The sequence below is a fragment of the Rhagoletis zephyria genome, unplaced genomic scaffold (genome assembly GCF_001687245.7).
Source record: "Rhagoletis zephyria isolate East Lansing unplaced genomic scaffold, Rhagoletis_zephyria_1.1 Rzeph_scaffold_00944, whole genome shotgun sequence".
Classification (NCBI taxonomy): Eukaryota; Metazoa; Arthropoda; class Insecta; order Diptera; family Tephritidae; genus Rhagoletis; species Rhagoletis zephyria.
In genome coordinates, this window is record NW_016158028.1 from 19,856 (window position 1) to 35,362 (window position 15,507).

Genomic DNA, 15,507 nt, shown 5'->3' on the forward strand with positions numbered 1-15,507 from the left:
GAATCGAGATAGATATAAACAAATGTATACATAAATCCTCAGAATGAATAGAGAAATCGATTAAGCCGTGTCTGTATGTCCGTCCGTCTGTCCGTCTGTCCATCCGTCCGTGTACACGATAACTCGAGCAAAAATTGAGATATCTCAACGAAATTTGATACGTAGGTTTCCGTTAATCCAAGGTAGGTTGGTATTGAAAATCGAACTGTAACCACGCCCAGTTCCCATATAACGGTAATTTCCAGAAATACGAAAACTGCGATATTTTAGTAACTACTGAAGATAATTCACTCAAAATTGATATTTACAATAATTTTCAGACGAAAAATAAGAATATTATAAATTTTTGGAAAATGGGCGTAGCCACGCCCACTTATGGTCACATATATGTATATCGGTAACCGTTCTACCAATTTGTACCAAACTCGGTATTTTTATTGTGCTTGCCACATAAAAGCAAAACGTTGAAAATTATTCAAATCGGACTAAAATTCCGGCCGCTTTTCATATAACGGTAAATTTCAGAAATGCTTGAAACTTCAATATTTCGAAATTGAAAGACGCTAATTTACTCAAAATTGATACACCCCGGCTTACCATCTAGCGGAAGGTTTCGGAAAGGTGAAAAAACATATATGTATTTAATACTTGCGCCGGGTATTTAATGTTCGGCTCCACCCGAACTTAGACTTTCTTACTTGTTAAACTTATTTTTGTAACTTATGTTTATAAGAGTCAATTTTTAACATTCTGTGCTTTTTACATCTTATTCAAAAGATTCTATCAGACCCCGTTATTCCGCTATAGATGTCTAAAAAATGCCAAAATATCAAAACACCATTCAAAATAGCTCAAAAACTGGAACCAATCTAATATTGCTAATCAGATTCTGATTATACAGAAAAAAATTTGTAAGAATCAGAGTTCAGTTTCTGTGCCGCAAACATTTTTTGAAATTTTGTTAGCCTGCGTAATTTATCATTATACTGTAGGAACGCTAAAGTTACAAAAAAAAGAGCGCCGAGACACATAGATTTGATTTTGGATCGCAGACTATGGATCCTGTTTTTATAGATCAGGTAAATTTCTTAAAACATTTTCATTTTAAGTTTTAATTGCTATTTAAATTCGCTGTCAAATTGAGAAAGAGAAATTTTATTTCGATATGCGAACAGTCAGAAAGACCTTTCTGTCACATTTTGGAAATCAGTTTCAGGAATAAAAGCTGCAAGATGTGACTGCAATTGGCATTCTTTTCTGACCACATTTCATTTAGCAGCTTATTTTTTTTGTTAAAGGACAAGCTTTAATACATACAAATGAAAAGACTTTAAAATAAATATGTTAATTATTTAATTTTTCCCTGCTAAAATTGAATTTTTTTCATAAAAACTAAAGTATCTTATTAAAATTACCGACCGTATTCAAAAGTAAACAAAATTTGTTATTTTTAATCGAACAAGAATTCAACTTGGTTATAATAATAATTCAAATTTAAAACGGGCTGTATAAAGATAACCAGTCTATTTTCACCTCGCGTCAAATGAGTGATGTGTTTAAACCTGCTTTCTAACCGATGTGAGAAATAAAAACCGATTTGAGATCAAATTCGAGTCAATACACTTTTGGAATTCTCAGCGTATTGAAAGTTGGTTTATGCTTCCGTTTTGAATCACAGCGAACTGAGTCAAAGCGCTTTATGTATAAACAAGGTATCTGAGTCAAAATCAAGTTCACGTGTTTCGGCGTTTGCTTGGGTTGATTAATTTTTTTTTTTTACTTTTTTTCTAAATAGTCAACAATTAGTATATTTTGACCGGTATTTTTTTTAGCAGTTAAATTTAAAATTATTCTTTTTTTCAGCTTAAAATAACAGCTAAAATATGGCTTTTATTTTTTCGATCAGTATACAAGATATACGTCGTGTGTGCAGTAATAGTTTAAAAAACGATAAGTTTATCTCATTATGTCTAATTGAACGTTTTGCCGAAGATACCCTGCTTACCATCTAGCGGTAGTTTTCGGAAAGGTGAAAAAACTATATTTAGTACTTTCGCCGTGTATTTAATGTTCGGTTCTGCCCGAACTTAGAATTTTTTACTTGCTTATGTTGGCATGTGATAGTTTTGAAAAGGATGAAAAATATTTTTTTGGGTTGTTTTAAGTTACATATCGTTGTGATAGCTTGTATCACGTGCATTATTTATTTTTAAACTAAGTACTATATTGTATTTTATTTTATTGTATTTTATTTTTACTTTGTTTTATTTAATTTAATTTAATTTACTTTAATTTAATTTAATTTAATTTAATTTTGTTTTATTTTATTTTATTTTATTTTATTTTATTTTATTTTATTTTATTTTATTCTATTTTATTTTATTTTATTTTATTTTATTTTATTTTATTTTATTTTATTTTATTTTATTTTATTTTATTTTATTTTATTTTATTATCGTATTTTGTAATATTTTGTTTAAATTTTTTAAATTTTGTTTAACTTATTTTATATAATTTTATTGTATTTTTAAATTGATTTGATTTAATTTTTTAATTACATTAAATTTTATTTTACTTTAATTAAATTAAATTTAATTTGATTTAATTTTATTTTGATTTATTTAAATTTTATTTTATTTACATTTATTACATTTTATTTTATTTGTTAAAAAAGACACTAACTTCTTTATTTCAATGCGTTTTGTTTGATTCACTTTGATTCACGCGCTTTCATGGTCAATTTACAATACTTTTATAAATGTTGTGAGCTTCACGCGATGATATTCCAATAACAAAAATGTTGGCTGCGAATTATTAGCACTTGCGACTTATCCTTCACACCACTTTCACTTATGTAGGCACAAAGATGTTGGGGGAAAAATAATTTTTGTGTTTGGAAAATTTATAAAAAAATTATTTTGGTTTTTTTTTAGTACTTGAAACAAATTTAATATTACTTTTGCCTGCGCTGGTCACCAATTTTCTTAGACTTTGTCTATTTATTGTTTTCCAGCGTTGTTGTTTGCTTTGGCTGATTTGGCTTTAGCTTCGTTTGTCAGTTGTTGTTGTTGTTGGTTGCGTTACTTTTTGCGGCGGCTGCTGCTTACATACATACATACATACATATGTATGCACAACTGTTAGTGGCTTGTCGCTGATGATGCGAGTGATGTTGGGTGGTTGGTTGGTTTGTTTGTTCGTTGGCTGCTTATAGCCACGAGATGCGTCTTGTCGTTTGATATGTCAAGGTTAAGTAGCCTGAAACTCACACAGCATAGCCGTGTAAAGTGTACAGTGTAAAGCGTTTGCTGCTATTCGTTATATACATACATACATATATACTTTTTTCTGATATTTTAAATTTTTTTGCTACACTTTTGCGCAGCTGAATGGGTTTCCCTTTGACTTTTTCTCTTGCGAATACCTTTGGCATTTGAAAATTTTTATTTTAGCGGTTTTTGAGGCCCATAAGAATTTAAGTAGCCTACACTTGCATTTACTTTGTTAGAATATTTTTGCACTTTTTCGCCACAAATAATTTATTTTTCAACCAATTGTCACAGAATTTTCACCTTGCGCACCTTCGCGCACGCACACACGCACACTCAGCTAGGTAGGCACAATCGATGCGTACTAATTGCACCGAAATCGCTTAATCTCCAGTGCAGCGAAAGCGCGAAAGACACGTGTGAATGTGTATTGCGAAATTTTCCAGCGCATTTTTCGTTGCTAAATGTTTTGTTTGCCAATCATTTTTGTTTTATTTTTTTATTTTGATTTCGATTTTGCCAATAAGCAATCGCAAATTAATTTTTTTTCTGCGTTTATCTATTCAACAAAAATGCTGCTTCATTTCCAACGATCCGCTCCGCCTCAGTACTTTTCACATTCAGCTTGTGCGGCAGCATCCGTCCGCTGTGTGTACCATTTCAGCGCAGCGATTTTTGTCGCTTTGACTTGCTGAGTTCGCTGCTCGTCGGCTGTTTGGGTGGCTGGCTCGATGGCTGGTTGGTTGGTTGGTTGGCTCTTAGCTGGTGCCTATCGCCCACCCGCAGAGCGCCTAGCTTCATGCTCGGCTGCGTGTATGTAAACACATTTGTACAGCGGGTGCGTCTATGTATGCGCGCGTTCGCATATATGTATGTATGTGTGTGTGTGTGTGTGTATGTGAAAGAATTGAGAGTTCCCTACTGTAAGCGCACGCAATTTTCCCACAGAGTTAACGCCATTGCGGTGTTTCAATGTTTCCTCTGCTACTTGTTTTTGTTGATTTTGTTTCACATACCATCATTTCTTATGCTTCTTCACGCCTTGGCAAATGAAACATCGCAAAATTCTTCCACACTATGTGTTCGTCTTCCATTGCATTTTTTGGCGGATGGAAATTGTTTTCTCTATTTTTCTCTGTACTTGTCCATTTCCAGCTGTCAGTAGCTTTTGTCTGACATTTGCTTTCATCTGACATTTATACAGTTGTCCACGGCTGTCAATCAGTATATTAGTGGATGTTGCAAGAATTGGCGTAAGGCGAGCCAATTGGAAATTAATGCCCGACGTTGAATTGAAATAAGGTGGGCTAACAAGAAACTTTTGACAAAACTCATTTAAAATGTTTGCTAGTTTTTATGCAAAAAATTGGTTTAAGATGAGGTAGGTTTATGGAAAAATCCTAATGCTCTCACTTTGAGGCAAAGTTTTATAGTTCTCATGCCGCTAAAACCGTCTGCAATTACCGAAGAAATAGTGTAGTTCGACAAATCGTATCCTGCGTTAACTTCCAACGCAGTGATGAGCGTCTCTGGCAATGTTTACGTTGCAGCTTCCACAGTGAACTTTATACTGGAGAGTGAAAAATCCACAGCCCCATAAGTTCATATAAAGGCTTCTGGAAAAGGATTTAGTGTAATGCAATCACTAGGTCCAAGAGCACTCTTCCAAGTAACGGTTATTATTGCCTTCATTTTGCCTGCCATTGAGCTCAGAATCAGTTTTCGCACTGATGAAGTGAGCTCAAACTCAAGAATTTGTAACAAAAAGCTAGTCGGAGCTTCAGCTCTATTTTTATGCACGATGCTCATTGGGTGCCGATAATGAGGCGGTAGAGATCAGTCTCTGGGTCTACTGTACCTCTCCCGATTTTTTTGCTAAACGGTTACTCATCTTACAAGTCACACATCTCTCCAAAAGATAATTTCAAGATTTAAAAACCCTTCCTAAAGGCTTTATAAAAAGTTATTAGAGGCCTTCCACTTTGCATTCCTTATTATCAGAAGTGAAGGGCTTCCGCTATCGCTACCCACAGAAGGGCTTCCTGACGGGCTTTTGTATTGCATACATACTTCAGAAGGCGTTTTGGAGTAGTGCTTCTTTATTTTATAACAATCACAACTATTAAATTTATCAACTTATCCTCTTTGCAATCTTTCGGCAATATCAATTTCACTTGGCATCCATATTAGCCTAACTAGGAAATAATCAAATGCTACCGTAAGAGACGTTAGGCTTTTGCTTTACTGAACGCACTGTGAACGTACCAAGAGCCCTGATTGCCGCTTGGCTATAAAAGTAGATTTCGCACAGACGGAAAAGCATCGAATACTTCTTTAATGACAGCTGATTCTGCCAGGAAAATATTACAGAGATCTGCAATGGAATTTTTACAATCGCTACGTAAAAATTTTCATCGCTGAAATTCTCCACATTAAGAGCCGTGGGCCTAAAAGTACGCAATGTGGAAAAGTAACAGAAGCCAAATCTGGCAGTGTGAGGGGCATGGAACTAAACGTTGCATGTTGTGAGGCACGCCTGCTATTCTTTTGGAGACTTTTAGCGATCAAAATTAGCGATAGCGAATGCTGGAAACCGGCTGCTGGAGGCCTAACTTTGAGTTTGATGGAGAACTCCCTACTTTGGCTCATTTGCATGAAAATTCAACGGTCTCCCTTCAGAGGGTATGAATGGAGAATGAGCTGATTGGCGTCAGTCCTGCGTCGCAATGCTTCGTGTTATCAGCCATGAAATCAAAGCTTTTTAGAATACTCGAGCGTTCAAAACTGAAGTCAACAAAGCGCCCAGTGACGCTGTATGGTGTCGCAGAACGCTATATTAAATTTAGTCCGAGAGTGGTAAATGCGACTCGTGATATCTGATATTTTTTAAGCTGTAAATAGCTATTTATTTGTGCCTTTTTTTTGTTTAATAACACCGCGCAACAGTCAATTTTACATACACAAAAATCAATATACATATTCATGAAACAAAATGCCAAAAATAGTAAAAATGCGAATTTCCGTTTTCTCTGTAACGTTGGGCCTACTTTTAAAAGGACCTTGATACTTCAAGTATATGATTAATTGAAAAAATTATTTTAAAAAGTCAGTGCTATTTAGAATAACAATGTGGGAATCAAATAAAGTAGAAAATTCCGTGGTATTAAACAAGTTACAAATTTTCGATGAAAAGGACATAATATCCTTTTCAAATTTTATGCTTGAATAGGCATTCACAAAAATTTGCAGTATTTACTTTTGAAAAAATGATATATTAAGAACTAATATACACACGAACAAATTCATGAACTTCGTTCTTGGAACTTTATTAGCCTAAAAAAACAAATTTATTGAGAACAAAAAATATATAGATTTTTTTTGTTAATTTTTCAGAGTTTTGTCTATCATTTGGCACCTACATTTGTCTACATTCCACTGAATTTTTAAGTCCTTTCAGAAAAATCTTGGCGTCAGTGAGAAAAAATGAAAAATTAGTTTTACTATAGTTTTACTATATTTAGTGTGTTTTGAATTTTTGTGTTTTTTTTTTTTTGTCGCACGGTGTAATAGGGTAAACTGCTTCCTGATTGTTCAGATCTTTTTAGTTTCTTCTGGCACGTTTTGCGATTTTAACGCAATTTCCCGGATTTTTTTCGGAAAATTTTCCGGTTTTTCGTGTTTTTTCGGAATTTTTTTCAGGACTTTTGTGGTTCTTAAGGAGCTTTTGGGTTTTTAGGGGACCTTTCGGGAGTTTTCCGAGTTATTCGTGTTTTATTTTTGCAATTTAGGTCAGAGTTTCCGGGTTTTTTCATCAAAAAGTACATCAAAATCTAAACTTTGGTTTTAAGAAGGGCTAAAAAATTTCAAAGCCAAAATTATTTTTTATGCTGTGCTCAACAAATATTTATAAGACATTTTTTTCCCGTTAAAGAAGCAAAAAATAGTCGCTCAAAAAAAACCCACAAGTTTACTAAAATATTCTTCTTTTTATTATAAAATGCGTAGTCGGTGCGCTCTCTGCAAAATATTTTTCTTTCTTTCTTTCAACACAGTTGGACCATTCCGAGACACTATTACATTTTAAATACACATATGTACATATGTACCTACATATGTATGTATGATGTTGCTTGTGCATACAAATTAGATTCTGATTTGATTTTGTTTACTTGCACGATTTGCCTATAATTTCTGATTTTCAATTTCCTTGAGTATTGTACTCAACGTTGTTTTTGAATTTGTATGATTTCACTGAATTTTGCGTATTTTCGATTTGGCCATCCACGCTTGCATACATTTGTTTCATTTTATAAGAATTTAGATTTTGCTTTTAATGTAAATATATACGAGCATACATATTTACATACATATGTACATATGTTTTTATTGCATTTTCTTTGAAATATTTGTAAAAATTTTAATGTGCTAAAGAATTCGTTGAATTTTTTCTAAAGAGCTTTTATTTACTCGGTTCAATGATACGAGTATTTATTATGGCTTTGAAATTTTTATCGCAAATCTGCGGAAATAAGAAAAAACATTTAAAAATAAGTCAGTGACTGCCTAAAATATGACTAATGCAGACAAATTTTAACAATTCATTTTTCATCACGCATTGAAAGGCCCAGTGAAGCTGCAGGCGTTGAAAGTAAGAGATAGATGCTGAAGTAGCAAACGCATGGGAAAATAGCGCAGGTCGAGAATAAAAAGCTGCAGCCATGCATTTGCAAAAAGTTTTGGAAATTCCAGCGTAATGCCAATGTTTACAATGCAATATGTTACATGCGATGTTTTTCTAGCTGCGCTTTGCAAACTACAAGTGATGCTGTGCTAAAATTCGCACAGATGGCGCTGATGTTGGCTACACCAAGATTCAGGTTGGACAATAGCTTTTGAGTTGAGCAAGTTTAGCGCAGGTGGAAAAAGGGCAAAATAGAGGGAGAGCGGCCGACAGCACACAAGGGATGGAAAAAGCGCGGAAGCTGTCACCAAAGCAACCAGTTGAGAGTTTGAGAGCTTCCAAAGGTTGCCAAAAGAGCAAGAATGGTTAAAAATGAGGTAATAAAGAAAGCCGCGAAAGCGCAAGTGAAAAAGTGAAATAATGCAGCAATGCAGAAGATAATGAAAGCGAAAGTTAAAGTCAAAACGAAAGTGAAAAGCTATCAGTGGAATGTTGAAGAGAATTTATATTTTATGGAAAGTGCAAGGAATATTTTCAGCTAAACCGCTTCACGCGTGCTGGATCGATTTAAAGGTTATTAATGTGCATTTTTTTTTTTTTGTTGTAACTGCCTTCCTTTTTGCTTTTGTATTTCTTCTTCTCAGTCAAAGCGTGGCGTGAAAGCGGGTTGCGACGCTCCTTAAAAGCTGTAAAGCAAATTTTAGTGTAAAGAAAAACAAAAATATATACTGTGTATGTATGTATGTGTAGGTACGCTGAAGCTCAGCTGTTCACCGGTGCGTATGAGCATTTACCACAAACACTATATATTACATACACATACACATGTCAATACATATGTACATATGTATGCATCCAACTAACCATGCTGCACCATCTGAATTATTATTATGTAAAACGTTGCGTCGTTCTGTGAGCTTAACGCTGTTTGGTGCTGCAATTAAAATTGCTGATGACGGAGGTGTCGACCCTAAGGTCAAAACGCTTAAGATACATTATTTTGCCTGCATGCACACATTGCGTTAGTGCAAAATATTCTATGATGTGAAAAGCGATAAGAAGATGAGTATATTTATTGAGTTTAAGTCTTTAGCAAATACATATGTATTTATATGTATATACATACTTATGTACATATGTATTTATATGTTGCATATGGATCAATAAAAGTTAGTAATAAAATATGAAACGTTTTTATCATGGATCGAAAACAATCGCTATTATGAAGGATGTTTTTTTTGTAAATCATTGTAAAATCGGTATTTTATATTAGTTTGTTCGACCAGTTTTAATCGTTATTTTATGTTTTTTATTTTTTGGATTGAAAATAATCATTTTTCTATGAATTTTTTATTTTCGCTATAATTTTGAACCGTTATTTTAGGATTTTTATTTTTTTGGTTAAAAATAATCATAATTTTACGATTTTTATTTTTAATGATCAAAAGTACTCATTATTTTATGTTTTTATTTTTTCGATATTTTTTAACCGTTATTTTATGATTTCTATTTTTTCGATAATTTTTAGTGGTTATTCTATGATTTTTATTTTTTCAAAAGTATTTTATGTTTTTTTTAGATTAAAAATAATCCTAATTTTATGATTTTTTTCGGTTTTCTATGATTTTTTTTTGATAATTTTTAACCGTTATTTTATGATATTTATTTTTTCGATTCAAAATAATTGTCATTTTATGATTTTTATTTTTTTCGATTATAAAATCCGAGGTGTTTTTAGAAAAAAATGCAGACGTGATAGAGCAAAACGGACTTCAGATTCGTCTTCAGCGACCCCAAAAACATATAACAGACTAGGTTTGGTCAAAGGAACCTTTCATCAATTTTTTTTGTGGACCTTTATTATCGTTATTCTATGATTTTTTTATTTTTGATAATTTTTAATCGTTATTTTATGAATTTTTTTTTTCGATAGTTTTTAAAATGTATTCTATGATTTTTATTTTTATGATAATTTGTAATCGTTTTTGTATGATTTTTTAATTTTTAGATTAAAAATAATCGTCGTTTTATGATTTTTATTTTTTCGATCAAGTTATAACCTTTATTATCCGATTTAATTTTTTAGATGAATAGAAAATATTTAAATCGGTTATAAAAGCGCACTATCTATTATCCTTAACCAAAACCATTTGAACTTTATTATTTATATAAAAACTTAATGCATTCTTATAATATTTTTGAAAAATTTAATTAAAAAGCTCGACATTTTTTCAAGAGTTTGTGGATTTTGTTTTTAACCTTGGACAAGATTAAAACTCGCTTTTATTTCAACTAAATTTTTTTAAAAGAATTATTAAGATTAAAAAATATTAAAGTAAATAGTCAAAACTTTTCAATATGTGAGTGACGTATAGTTATGATAAGCACAAAACGTATTAACTGTATAATGAAGTTGCTTTTGGATACACCGTGAAAAAAAATCAACTAAAAATTGGTTACCAAATTCATACTTTAAAAGGGATCAAAGTGATTTTTGTTTAATAGGGAGGTTCATAACACTTTCACGCGAATCGCTTAATTTGAGTAGGAAGTCCTGCGCCGCAGCTGCCAGAGACCCGCCTAACTCTGGCATAACTAAGGTCTGAGTACTTTAGCGGACTGGACTCATACTTATCCGACATAAACAACAGATGTGTGACTGTTGAAAGTTCTCCTAATGACAGCAACAACTTTTTACTTGATATTTTAAAGCCACTAATCTATGTAAATATCATGTTCCCTGGGCTTATTGTGATTTGAGCTTCACGAATGCGATTGATACACCAGCGGATTTAGGCTGGGTATAGAAGTGCCGCTACAACAACAAAACTGACTGATTTTCTCAGAGCAAGTTGACATATTATCTCACTCTACTATGGGATGGCGGAAGAAACTCCTAGGTATATGTTATTTAGTTGTAAGCCTTAAACTCATACACCTTGGAGAACGCCCATCGTCTCCAACCAGAAGCTTTGATTTGATACCTACAAAGGTCGCAGGGCAAGAATTTATCTAGTAATAATATTAATATTCACCTATATTAAACTCTGAAGCGCTGAAGGAAGTAAACCTTTCACACATAGGCAAGATAGTCTACGAAAGTGCCCCTGAAGTACACTCTCTGGGCTAACGAAAATGTATAGGGTAATTTTTTAGCTGTACACCAAAGCTGTGGAGGATGTACGAATGGTCTTCATGCCTAAAATAGGAAAAAATTTTAATCGATTAAATAGTCAACTATCATTTCTACATTAAATGAAGAAGAGTCTCAAGGGCCTACAAATCACACGCTGTCTCAGTATCGAGAATTTAAACCATGCCGCAGATATTTACTGAAAATGAAGAGCTGGCGATGTAGCTTTCCATATCAAACTCGCTATCGTATTTTCAGGATGTGGAGGGACCTTTCAAAAATATGTACATAAGTACGAATTATATCCATTTCATTCCGATACAGTGATTACTGAACTGGTTATGTTGACTACCCGAAGAGGCGGTAACGTGCCGAGTAAGGCAAACATCAATGTTTCGTTTTAGGTGTTGTTCACGACTAAAAATTTTAATCGAAATGGGTTGTCGAAAAGCGGAAAAGAAAAGGGCTTATTACTAGGTTTAGTGGAAGCTGATTGACATCAAGTCACATATACTTGCTTGCAGAGGGACAGCTCCTGATATTCTACCTCTAAAAATTGCTTATTTTAAATGACTGCAGCTGAAAGGCCTAGATCTTTTACTAAGCTGTGAATAAGTAAGTATGAGCTGTGGCTCATTCCCTGGCAGTCAATCGAAATGCTTTTGGAAAGACTTCTTTATAAGCTGAACATAGGATGCTTTCCACCCATTTAAAAATTTAAATTTTACTTAAATTACAGGAGCAGAAAGAGGTAAGTAAGGTCGTAGTTTGAAAATAATTTTATGAGCGTTGCCAGCTGTTGGAAAATTCGAATTTAACGAAATTATATACAAGGTAAAGTGTCAAACGAAAGAGTGTTTAGAAATTAATTTAAAAATGTACTTAGAATTTTCTGAGGTATTTGAATAGGGCCGACTGTTTTAAATTTAAGATAAAATAAAATTTTTTAATCAATGAGTTTTTGTAATGGAGGTGTTGTTAGAAAGGGGCTTGAAAAGGCTTTATTTCTAAACAGATGTAGTAGGGTTGCCACTAGTTTGAAAAACCAAACTCAACTCAATGGATTTCAGACGAAAGAGGCTTAAGAAGGTTGCCACGTGTTTAGTTAGTTAAATTCAATTTATTTAATAATTTCAATTGACTATTACAATATGGGTATCGATCAAAATGCTATTGAAAAGCCTCCATTTCTAAACTACTTATAGGAGGGTTGCCGCCTTTTTTAAAGGGATAAGATGATTAAAAATATATCACAAGGGTGTTGTTTTATAAAATTTTTGTTTGAAAATATTTTGAAAAGGACTAAATTTTTTTTAAAAATCTGCTACTTTTTTAGGTAAGTTGAAGTATGTTGAGTTTTATTGAAATAAATTACACCCAATTTGGCACGCAGAAATTTCATATGTATACTGTGTTTCGCTTTTAATATTTAAAATATTTTTAACCGAAAATTTTTTTGATAATATTTTATAAAAATATGGTTTATGCTTTAAGAGAAATAATATAAATCATACTTTAAAACTTTATGCAGAATTTAGAAAATTCCACAAATTTGTATCTAAATTTCGAGCTATGCAGTTGACAGGCTTATAAAATTTTAGTAAATTAAGTGCAAGTTTTGGGCGGATAAAAAATCGCATTAATTTTTAATATTTTTTTTTTTGCTGACGGATTTTTCGGCTTTTTCATATAAATAGTGAAATTTAGGAAAACTTTTTTTTCTTATTTTTTTGGCAAATGGTGTTGTGCATATTCTTCCACAAGAAATTTATGTTTATATGGAAAAAAGTGCAAAATTATTAGCCGCTAAAAACTTGCGCTTATAAATTTTATAAGACTCTTAACCGCATATCCAAAAAAATTCATAAAAATTCTGGATGTGGAATTTTTCCGAATTCTGTATAAAGTTTGAAAGTGTGATTTATAGAGGGTTTCTTAACCATATCTGAACTATATTTTTATAAAAAAGTATCAAACAAATTTTAGCTTGAAAAACATTGTAAATATTAAAAACGAAACACCATTCACCCACTTTTGACCGCCACTGTACATATAGCGAGATTTAGAGTGAGCGTATAATAAACGAAGTGCCAAAGCACTGCAAAACCAACGAACAATTCGTTGCAGTAGGGACATGTCAAGAAGAAGTTTTATCATCTCTACAACGGAACAGAACAAAGGTTCGCTCCTGACCTGAGAAATTCATATAAAAACAATTTTCCTAATAGCGACGCCCGCTTGACAGACTGGAAAAGGCTTCTCGCAAGAAACCTCTGCCGTTCGGAAACGAATTAAACTAACGGGTGATTTTTTTGAGGTTAGGATTTTCATGCATTAGTATTTGACAGATCACGTGGGATTTCAGACATGGTGTCAAAGAGAAAGATGCTCAGTATGCTTTGACATTTCATCATGAATAGACTTACTAACGAGCAACGCTTGCAAATCATTGAATTTTATTACCAAAATCAGTGTTCGGTTCGCTTTACGTCCGATTTATGGTCTACATAATCGACCAAGTGAGCAAACAATTAATGCGATTGTGACCAAGTTTCGCACTCAGTTTACTTTATTGGACATTAAACCAACCACACGAATGCGTACAGTGCGTACAGAAGAGAATATTGCGTCTGTTTCTGAGAGTGTTGCTGAAGACCGTGAAATGTCGATTCGTCGCCGTTCGCAGCAATTGGGTTTGCGAAACACATTTCGAACCGAACACTGATTTTGGTAATAAAATTCAATGATTTGCAAGCGTTGCTCGTTAGTAAGTCTATTCATGATGAAATGTCAAAGCATACTGAGCATCTTTCTCTTTGACACCATGTCTGAAATCCCACGTGATCTGTCAAATACTAATGCATGAAAATCCTAACCTCAAAAAAATCACCCGTTATATGTCTCTCCATTTGTATGAAAACATAAGTTGCGCCGAATCATTTTTGTTGTCACAATCAATAGCTTTCAAAATTACAACCTTAAATTATCTAGCCAAAGATGTTGTGTCATCATAATAATGGGTAATTTATTTCCATTGAATTTATAACCTCCACCAATATTAAATTTGTACAGGTTTTAAATTTTGTCTAATAGCGAATGAAAACGTTCTTAGAGTACTCCGGAATCAGCAGTAGAAACATCAATCAACCACTTTCTGTAAGTTGAAATCCTAATGTAGCCATCCGGTTCATCCGTACCACAAGCAAGTTTGTGATAACTTGCGACGCCAATCAATACACCATTGTATACAGCCGGACCACCTTGGTCTCCACCACAAATCCCATTTCCTCGCGACTTAGCAAGGCATAAGATTCCGGCACTTTTGTAACCGATCGCCCTAGCGCAGTCATCATTGCTTAGTGTTCTCACGTATCGGTTGTACATTAGTAGTTCAGAGAGTGGACCACCCTCACGTGTACGCCCCCAGCCGGAAATTGTGGCATATGCACCTGTGGGTGGCGAAACACCAGCCAGTGCTATTGGTTTGATGAGATCGGTGAACTGTAGTGAAACATTGAGCTTCAGCAAGGCAATATCACTATCGGTGTAAGAAAAATCAGGATGTATTATTATTTCCGATACGCCTGCAACTACGCCATCCACAGAACTATTTACAGAACCAGCATTCACGGTGACAAAATACGTTGGAAGGCTGGAAAATTTTTTCAAATTACACCAAGATAACCTAATCTCATTTACATTGTTAGTTTTTTTTTTTGATAAACTAATTAATTTACCTGATTACGCAGTGTGCTGCAGTTATGATATACTCTTGAGAAAGTATTGCGCCACCGCAACTGTGACGTCCTCCCACGCGCACTGATACCTGATACGGGAATTGGCCACTGGCTGCGATTAGACCGCCCACAATACGTGGGCTTGGTAGTGACGCGCTAGAATCAACGCCAACGGGCTTCAAAACATTGCCGACTTGCACGGCTTCGGAAATCAGGCAAATAAGGATAAGAAGTTTTACAAAACACGCTAGTTGCTTCATGGCTTCTCCAAAATATCACAAAAATACTTTGAAAGCTAAGAAAGCGAAACTAAGGTTTATATATACGTTGAGGGCGAATGTTTGAGAGCGTAGCTTGAGACGTACAGACATAAAAAAAAACAACGAGTCGTCAAAAGCTCATTAAAAAACGCTTATATTAAAATATTAGATCTTGCACTGAAGGTTGTAATCTATGTAAGCTTCGCGGGCCATTAAGATATGGAAGCACAAATATTAATTAGTCTAGCTTTCTTAACAGAAATATACCCCGCGTCATAATTATAAGCGCACCAAATATTGGCAAGTTTTGACAATGAATTTTTTGTTATTTGTAATTTTATTTTACTTACTCTTTTTCAAAAATGCTTAAACGAAAACCCTATAAATTCATGTTTACAACTTTCTGCAATATTAAAAAAATTCAACA

At 33.6% G+C, this 15,507-nt stretch overlaps 1 protein-coding gene across 2 annotated transcripts; it reads right to left on the bottom strand.

Annotated features, from left to right (window-relative positions):
* Positions 1–14,081: 14,081 nt before the first annotated feature.
* LOC108362127 (serine protease SP24D-like) lies at positions 14,082–15,147 on the bottom strand. 2 transcript variants are annotated; one of them, XM_017614991.1, is made up of 2 exons: positions 14,821–15,147; positions 14,082–14,735 (listed from the first exon to the last, which is right to left on the bottom strand). In XM_017614991.1, exons 1-2 carry the CDS (start codon positions 15,078–15,080, stop codon positions 14,192–14,194), a joined length of 804 nt encoding a protein of 267 aa, XP_017470480.1. In that variant the 5' UTR covers positions 15,081–15,147; the 3' UTR covers positions 14,082–14,191. The 2 variants fall into 2 exon arrangements, with proteins under 2 accessions (XP_017470480.1, XP_017470479.1); XM_017614990.1 differs by having other exon boundaries at positions 14,082–14,768; positions 14,821–15,105.
* Between the last annotated feature and the right edge of the window lie 360 nt (positions 15,148–15,507).